Source organism: Lampetra fluviatilis, chromosome 25 (assembly GCF_964198595.1).
Source record: "Lampetra fluviatilis chromosome 25, kcLamFluv1.1, whole genome shotgun sequence".
In the NCBI taxonomy this organism is placed as follows: Eukaryota; Metazoa; Chordata; class Hyperoartia; order Petromyzontiformes; family Petromyzontidae; genus Lampetra; species Lampetra fluviatilis.
In genome coordinates, this window is record NC_136299.1 from 2,978,758 (window position 1) to 2,988,249 (window position 9,492).

At 48.7% G+C, this 9,492-nt stretch overlaps 1 protein-coding gene across 1 annotated transcript; it reads left to right on the plus strand.

Annotated features, from left to right (window-relative positions):
- Nucleotides 1–3,163: 3,163 nt before the first annotated feature.
- Nucleotides 3,164–9,492, plus strand: C25H1orf115 (chromosome 25 C1orf115 homolog). Its single transcript, XM_078868026.1, has 2 exons — nucleotides 3,164–3,889; nucleotides 5,950–9,492. Exons 1-2 carry the CDS (start codon nucleotides 3,485–3,487, stop codon nucleotides 6,067–6,069), a joined length of 525 nt encoding a protein of 174 aa, XP_078724152.1. The 5' UTR covers nucleotides 3,164–3,484; the 3' UTR covers nucleotides 6,070–9,492.

Below are 9,492 nucleotides of genomic sequence, written 5' to 3' on the forward strand. Positions count from 1 at the left end.
CCCTTCATCCACTGCTGCGTCAAAGCGTCCCCCATGCCGTCACCACCCCGCGCAGCGTCCCGCGATGCCACGATCCACCTGCACGTGAACCGTTCTCATTGCTCCATATCTGTGGCGGTCATCTCGGATGCGTTTACCTCCTCCGGCTACCATCGCCCCCACCAGCCTATGGCACACGTCTACCACGCTGCTCGGTTTGGTTTCCTTTGGCAAAAGGTGGGCGTCGCGGAACTGATTTCAAATATCGCACGCTTTGTGGAATTGAACTCGGGTTGCTGGGGTCGCAGTGCAGTGTCCTAACCACTGAGCCACTGCTCCAATCGTTGCTGCTATGAAGGTAATATTACAGACGATGGCCTCCTGGGCCCCGAGACCTCCCACATGGAATGCGATGATATCGACACTCTTCTCTCGCAGGGGATAAGAGTAAATTCCACGAAAAAAACAAAAATGCTGCACACAGTTGTTCTTGTTGGAAGTACTGTCGTCGTTTCTTGGACATATTGTTTCCTTCTCTGTAACATATTGTTTTGCCCCGTTAAAAAAAAAACTCGATTAGCGCCGTTGGCTACGTACTGTGCGAAAGAAGTTCAACGTACACGCGTACACACAACTTCGTTCAGTCTGATCTACGTTCTATTTGGCTTTGGGGACACTTGGCCCACGCTAAACCTGTCCTGACCAGCGACAATTCCCATGAGCTTGTTTTGACTTTCGGCGTTCACCAACGCGACATGATTGTCTCTCCGTCTGTGCTGTGATTGTTGCCACTTGTTTACCGCGGTCTCAACGTGGGGCTTTCTCAGAAGATTGCCTCTGATCGGTCGTCGCATACACCAAGCCTGTTGTCACATTCGGTCAATGCGCATCGACACCGCCGTCTCAGGAACTCTGCGACCTACTTCCGACGATCCTCGGATGCCAGTTTTGAGCAACATTATTTTGGCTCCCTTTCCACGCGTCCTCTCCGGGAGGCTGTGACCGGCAAGCGAAGGGAGAAAATCCACAAACACCGACTCCCCCTCCCCCCCTCGGTGGGTCGCTGTTAAGTCCGTCTCTTTCGCCACACACCCGCTGGCCCGGACCGTCTGATGTGCCGCGAGGCGCCGCACTCTCGCTCGTCTGCTGGATTTGTGCTCCAGCCTGGTCCGGGAGCTCATAAAGCAACCTTCGCGCTAGATGCACAATTACATAATGCAACGTGCAATTATAACCGCAATGATAATCTGAACTTGTAACGAATTGGCATGTTTTGTTTACGTGACAACCCTGACTAAGTGGCTGTGTACGGGTGGTGGCGGATTTAACGACACATTTATATTTCGATTTAAAGCTTTCGTGACTGCAGGGATTCATCTTCTTGGTTCTTTCGGTAAAATCACGTAGAAAGAAAGACAGCGTCTACATAGACTCTGTCTTCTCGACAGACCTGTTCTTCACCTGAGGACGGCTGCTTGCGTTGTGGCCGAAACGTCGTGAGAATGATTTTATGTTTTATTTTTATTATTTTATTATTTCCCTTCTACGTGACTTTACCGAAAGAACCCAGAAGACACATTTATATTTGCGCGATCTAACCCAACAGCCTCTGTTGTGAATAACTGGAACACTGAAACCGACACCAATCCCCCCTGGCTCCCTGTTCTGGCAAACATGTATGACGGGGGGAGAGTCCATCCGACGCATCGATCAACCGGGCGCCGCGGTGGCGAGATGCCAGCTATGCAGGAGGTCGTAGGTTCGATCCAGACCCTGACGCCTGCTGTATATTTGGAGTCTGCGTGTCTCTCTCCCCGTGGCCGCGTGGATTTTGTCTCCGGGTCCTCCGGTTTTTCCCTCCACATTTAGACACATGCGCTTAGATTCTTTGGATGCTTTCCACGTAATAAGCCACTTTGTTGAGTTATCATTTGTGGCCAGGTCGCTTCTGAAATAAGAGCTGCATAGCTCAGTGGGCTTTACCTGGTAAAATTTAAAATATATAATTCGTTTAAACCGCTGTTGACTTTCCCACAAAGTGGTACTTGTTATACCGGAGCGAGTGATCATTGGCTGAGTCAACTACCCCAACCAAGACATTTAAACTCGCAACCTTCTGAATGCGAGCCGCTCGCTCACTCGCTTGCTCGACCTTCGAAGTCACCTGGCCCGGTTTGCAAATCCAAACTATCTCGGGGTGCTAATTGGTGTTTTTCCATTTTATCTGGCAACAAAACTGACACCTTTTTTTTACAAGGAGTCATGTTTGCATTCACCACAATACCTGCGGTCGGAATGCAAACAAAAAACATAACTCTGATAATGTATGCACTGTCCTTGAAATTGATTGGTCCACACCCGAGACAGCTTTTCTTAGAGCCTAGTCTCACATGGTGTTGGACCAGATGACGTCAAAAGGCGCACAACTCAAAGACCATCAGAGTATGAGTACTCGGGGTAAGCTTACCCCGAGCTCCGACCGCAGGTATTGTGGTCAATGCAAACATGACTCATTGTAAAAAAAGGTGTCAGTTTTGTTGCCAAATAAAAGGGTAAAAAACCAAATATCATATTTTGCTACTGGCAAAGGAGGTTCCAATGGTGTATCTCGGGGTGCTAAATATTGCTGCTTCACGATCTGCATTCCATCACCGCAAGCAGCAGAGTGGCGCATTCACACATTCCTCCCGTGCCACGTTTGACCCGAGACCGGCAGCAGGCAGCAAGCTATTTACCTGCGCAGACAGGGCTCGGGATAACAAAGCCTCTGTCCCTGCCTGCCTGCCTTCTGGTGACCAGTGTGGCCGCGTGTGTGGGCGCAGTAGTGGGGCGGTTAGCGCACTGCGCAAATGAAACCCGGCCACCCGAGTTTTATTCCCGCTCATTGCCAACACCGGTGACGGTCCTGGGCCTCCCCTCGGTCGACTCCGCCTCAATTGCGTACCTAGTACGATGTGTTAAACAAAACAAAACATCGCCACGAGGGAGACAAAGGCGGTCGGGCGTGGCGCTGGCCATCCCACCCCCTTCGTGTGTCGTGCCGGCAGCCTTCATAGGTGCTGCTCGCTAACAGCACTTCTTTGTCTTTGTTTCATGTCTCACTCCTCACTCGCAGCGACGTGGTCGGTTACGCCCTAAACTCGGTCACGATGGGGGTGGTCGGCTCAGGAATCCAAAGTCCAGCCAGCTGGCAGCAACAGCATCAGCATCCTCGATCGAGTGATGTCGACACACTTGGTTGGGATTTTGTCAGAACAATGTCAGTTGCCGTCAGGCGGGCCGGCGAAGACGGCTGAGCGTGAGATACACGCACGCGCGGCCGTCAAGGTAGAAGAGGTCTAAAGCCAAGAACTTCGGAAACGCTCCCGTTCACTTTACCGCAAGACGTCTCACGCTGCAGGCCGGTGACTGGCGGTCACTCGCATTCTAAGAGTCCATAGGGACGAGGCACCGTGAAGCGTGCCGAGAGTTGCACCGCATTAAATCTCCACCGCGCGTCGTCATCATGGTCATGGGTATCAGCAAAGAGCTGCAGCGGGACGACGCCAAGGACGGCAGCAAGGGGTTTAAGAAGCTTTTCTCGCTGCGCCGAACCAAGAAGGGCAGAGAGAAGCAGCGGGAAGAGCAGGCGCAGGTGGAGGAGGAGGATGAGAGTGGATCTCGAGGACTCGAGAACAGCGCATTCGCTCCGCGGGACCGTGAGCTCGGGGGAGACGCGGGGCAGGCCGATTCCCCCGGCTGGCAGGCGGTCTGGGCTGACGGCTTCCACGAGCAGGGTACCTCCGTGGGTGCTCGGGTCAGGTTGGGCAACATCGCCCCGCTGCCCGACAGGTACGAGCAGCTGGTGACGGACGAGGAGAAGGAGGAGAGGAAACGGATGAAGAAAGAGAAGCACAAGAAGTACAGGAAGGTCTGTGTGTGTTGTGTGTGTGTTTGTCTGTCGGTCTGTGATGACGACCTGACCCGGCGACCCGAGTTCGATTTCCACTCACGGCCGCCAACACCACGTGGCGATTATCTGTACCGGGCCTGGGCATCGTCTAGGTCGACTCAGCTTCAAAATGAGTATCTGGTGCGTTGTGTAAAAGCATTTCCACAAGGGAGACAAAGATGACCGGGCGTGGTGCTGGCCACCTGCCCCCTCGTGTGCCACAGTGCCGGCTGTCTTAGGTGCTGCTCGTTAACGCAAGAGTCTGTTAAAGGCTATTCGGGGGATCTTAGTGTTGTATTCCGATGCCCTCTCTCTCCCACTCTCTCACTTTGATCTATTTTCACTTATTCATGATTTTAAGGGTTAATTCTGACGTATTCACGTGAGAATTTGAGTTCATAAGCCGTGGGTTTTTTTTCTCTCTAACAATGAACGATGGTGGTTCAATCTGCTCTTTAAAAGTGTTAGTTTATAAGGTAATGCGTGTAATATTGACGCTTTATGATGTGGTACAGACATCTATACATCGACCGTAGTAAAGACGCATCGGAAAGTAAGACGTGCGGATCCCACACAAATGTTGTGTTTGCTTTAAGATACATTTTTCTGAAAAAGTTGGTCTTATAAATGGGAGAATACGACGCTACTTAATTCAACTCGGGTAAGACGGCATGCTCATTTCGCAATGACACGTTCATGCGATGTTGAGGACATCCCAGAAGTAATGGTGTGAATTAAAGATAATAACAAGTGACAATGGAGACGTGATGCCGTGCACCGCAGCACAACACGCGTCTACACGTGCAATGTTACTTACGAGACAAAAAAAGACGAAGATCCTCCGTGTATCAATTCTAGATTTGAAGTTTTCGTGACTGCAAGGATTCATACTCTTTGTTTTTTTTGGTAAAGTCACGTAGGTGAAAAAATAAAATAAATTAAATCACGACGTTTCGGGCGCAACACAAGCGTCCTTCTTCAGGTGGGGACAACTTAGCAAAGAGTGTGTATCCTCCGTGTAGCCTTGAAAAGACATGGGGCAAGTGCTGTTCGCCAGCACCTATTAAGTAAGGCTGGAACAGCGCACGAGGTTGTGGGTGGATGTGACCATCACCATGCTCGGCTGTTTTTGTTATCCCCAACGGTGATGTCTACACGCCGCACCAGGGACACTCGTTTAAGGCCGAGTGGACCTCGGGAAGGCCCAGCACCGGTTCAATTATTCGTCACTGGTGATGGCTAGTGGGCGGGGAATCTCTACACCACCACTACGCCACCTAAACACAACAATAAACATTGTACATGCACAGAAGTGGCTTTAAACATCACGAGGAACCTTCCTACGCCGTGCGAGTTGTGTGTGGGGGTTATCTTGACCATACTTCACCATGTTGGTCAGTACGGGGTGTTGTGGAAGCATAGTAGAGTACAACAGTGGATGCTGCTGCACTGTTGTCTTGCTTTGCAGAGCAGTCACACAGCCGATGACACCTTTTAAGTAAAGCATTGTGATCACCCATCTGAAAACTGTCCAGATTCATGGCTGCTTAACTTCCATGATCTTGTGAGATCGGACGCATTGTGTTCTGCAGTGGCGATATGTTAACTCCCTCGCCTGGTGTGCAGGAGGTCGTGAGTATGATCCCGACCCTGACGCCTGCTGTATATTTGAAGTTTGCACGTTCTCCACGTGGGCACGTGAATTTTCTCCGAGCGCTCCGGTTTTTCCCGCCACGTTTATTAAACACGCGTATAGAGTATTTGGCTGATATACATTTCCACGTGAAAAGCCACTTTATTGATGTATATTTCGCGCCCAGGTCGCTCCTGAAAAAGAGCTACATAGCTTAGTGGGCCTTACCTGGTGAATACAAAAATAATATAGTTTAGTTAGTGTTTAAAAAGTGTAATCTTAGGGTGCTCTGATGCTACATTGTTCGATCTCCGGTTAGACAATTTGCGAGGGAAGCATCAAATTTGGCACATTTGGGCCATGACGCCGTGGTGGACGACGACCCTGTGCACCACTCTCTTCGCAGAACGTGGGCCGGGCCCTGCGACGTAGCTGGACCTACTTCGTCACGGGCCTCACCTCGGCCACCAATTTCTACGTCTCTCCATGGGCGGCCGCCTCCGTCATGAGGACGTCCTCCAAGTGACCTGCGACCTCCACCCAACCACCCACCCACCCATCTCAACCGGACGTCGCCTTCACTTCCATTGCTCCAACGGTCAACGATCAACTTGCGGGCAGCTGGGGTGAGAGTGTTCGACACCGGAGGCGGATTACTGAAGGAGAGGCAGTGGCTCACTCCTGCGAGAATTTCCATAATCAGCCCGCGTCTTTGCCAAAGCATTGAAATGTGTTTTACAAAATGCAATTAATTGATGAAAAAAAACACCGCAGCTTTGTTTTTTTTACCCTTCCATTCGCATGCAAGGGTGGCACACATCTTGGCTCAAAACGATGATTAATGAACGCTTCATATTTTGTGGCAGAGGAAGGTGAGGTTAACGCTCGTGTCCGATTACTGGGCCAGGCCTGGTGAGATTCTGCGGTTGAGTGTGGACGAGCACTTGAAATTAAACCAGTTTCTAGTGTGCGGTGAGTTACGTGATCTCAGCCCGTTCGCCAATGCACAAAACACCGTACAGTATTTCGTCTTTCGCTTCATTTGGTTTAACATTTCTGTGTTTTGCTAAAGTGCACAAATTAAACACTGTGCTGTGTATGAGATGAAGGGGGTGAGTGGTGGCGCCGTGGTTGTGTCGCACTGCGATACGACGAAGAACCCAGCAAGTTCGAGTTTGAGTCCCGGCTGGGGTGCTACGTACCATACTATCGGTAGAGCTGTGGCTTGAACAGCACCGCACAGACACAAACGAATAAATTAGTATTTGTATTTCATACGTAGGCTTTCACGACGACCACTACGATTTATCATTGGTTTATTTTGGGTTAGGTCGCAGTGAAGAAATGTGTCGTAAATCTTCCTCCCCCCAGTGCAGCCGATTCATAAAATAGTGTCACGTGAATCGAACGTCCCAAATTAATATACCACTTAGCACCACACTGGTGTGTGTTGCTGCAGCAGCAGTAAATGTGCAACGTTTGAGTCACGTGACACTTTTATGAATTGTCCGCGTCGGGTGGAGGAGGTTTTTGTTTTTTACGACACACATTTTTACACCGCCTAAACCAAAAGAAGCCAATTGTGATTCACAAGCGAGAATGATTATACGCGTGGGAAATGTGGTTGGGACAATGCGAGCAGTCGGATTGGGACTCTCCGTGGGGAGATGCTGAAGATAGCGCAAGGCTAAAAGCATCCGCCGTGGGCATCAATCCTCAGCGATGAGGATGACACCAGATCGACACAGACACTGGTACAAACAAAAACAAAGATACTCCATATGCCTGTAACAGACTGTTGGGGCAAGTGCTGTTAGCGAGCACCTATGAAGGCCGGTACGGCACACAAGGGGGTGGGTGGCCAACACCACGCCCGGCCGCCTTTGTCTCCCCAGTGGCGATGTTTAAACACCATACACAAGGTACTCATTTGAGGCCGAGTCGACCTAGGGGAGGCCCAGAACCGACTCAGATAATCGTCACCGGTGTTGGCCGTGAGCAGAAATCGAACTTGGTTCGCCGGGTTCGTAGTGCAGCGCGCTAACCACTACACGTGTTCACACGAGCACACACACGTGTATGCAGGCACACACATCGACAGACAGAATAACCAGTGATGTACCCATCTGTTGTCATCACGAAAACCGAATTTCTGAATATTTACTTGCTAAGGCAACGCCGACCCTCGTAACAATGGCACTTGTAGTCGTCGTTTATTTCGCCTGGATGGCTGAATTAGTTGTGTTTCAGCTGACACGGGAATAGGCAACAGGCGGAGCCAGCGCGAGAAGGGGTTATCGTCTCCCATGCAATCCAACTACGGGCCGTGCAGTAAACCCACTGCGGTCTGCCCCCCTTGAACCGAGGAGGAACAGCAAAACGACACGAACTCTCTCCCCGAAGCTCTCTCGCTGTGACCAGCAGCAGACCTTGACAATGGCATTTAGCTCCTGAGCATATTGCTCTCATCATACGCAATGACAGAATGCATACGGATATAGAGCAAGAGACACACAGGGTATCTTCTTTCACACGACAAACATCACTTGATGCAGTAATTTTAGCTGTGACGGTCCCACCTGATGACGGAGACTTGTGTTGCCTCCGAAACGTCGTGATTTATTATTGTATTTCTATTATTAATTTTATTTTTATTTTTTACCTAGGTGACTTTACCGAAAAAGCCTAAGAGTATAAACATCGGTAGTAAAAAAAATTAATCGTGACAATGACATACTAACTAAAAGCTAACAGCCATTGCATTTTTGGCTCTTTTTGAACCCCTGTATTTTAAGAATGTTTATCACAACACTGATCGTAGCACTTATTTTTAGTGTCTTGTTAATCCACTGCTGGATGGCTTCGCCACTCCATGTTAGGCACGGGATTTTTTTTTTACCATACCTCACCACTCTGGTACTTATCAGTCGGTGAGGTTGGTGCCCAGAAACGCAAGCACACATTTCACCCCGAAACATTTCGTTCATATCGGCAGCGCGAAGTAAAGCGAAGCAGAATTTGGCAGAATTGAAGTTGTTTTTGTTCTTACTTGATTTCACAAACCAATTTAGAAAATATAGGTTTAAAAAAAAAAATCGTATTTGTCTACTACTGTCATGGAATCTCCTTTGCCAGTACCAAAATATGATAATAGGGTTTTCCCCTTTTCCCCCCCCCTTTTTTTTCGTACGCCTTTTGGCGTCCTCTGGTCGAATACCGTTTGAGACGAGGCTCAAAAGAAAGCTGTCTCTGGTGTGGACCAATCAGTTTCAAGAACAATGCATATACTATCTGAGTGTGTCTTTTTTGCATTCTGACCACAAGCATTGTGGTTAATGCAGACATGATTCCTTGTAAACGGTTTCAGTTTGGTATGTAAACATCTTAACACCTGTTTTGTTGCCAGAAAAAAGGGGGAAACCCCTATTATCGTCTACTACTGTGTTGTAAAATCAGTTTCGGTTACAGGCATTTGGTAAAAGTCTACGCATTCAATTTTGAGCCACTTTACACAGAACTAAACATTGCCAAATATATACTTTTATTTTTTTATTTTTAAGGCAGTGTTATTGATGAATGTGTATCACTGAGGTAGAGCCATACGCCTCCTATGAATAGAATATGCATTTCAATGGATATATTACATGATGATGAATGCCATCTCTATTTATGATATGCAATGTTGATTTAATCCAGTCTCTTCCCTGTGTACATCATTTGATTGCAAATTATAATGCGTCTGGAAAAGTGAAACACTTATAACCGTAAAAGAAACGTTATGAACGCCGTTTTTTTTTCTCACCAATTATATCTTCACGTTATTTGCACACTCGCTCCCGTTCATCTTGCATTTGCAGCCGTGGTTGTCTATGCGAGCGTTGTGTACCCTACACGCGTGTTCGTGGGCCTTATCTTGTAGAACAAATAATAAAAAGTGTCTTCCAATGCA

What these genes read in the sequence shown, in the direction of transcription:
- C25H1orf115 (XM_078868026.1), top strand. Translation starts at nt 3,485, where the DNA reads ATGGTCATGGGTATCAGCAAAGAGCTGCAGCGGGACGACGCCAAGGAC. An exon ending in AGCACAAGAAGTACAGGAAG is followed by an intron (nt 3,890 to 5,949) that starts GTCTGTGTGTGT and finishes CTCTCTTCGCAG; the next exon opens with AACGTGGGCCGGGCCCTGCG.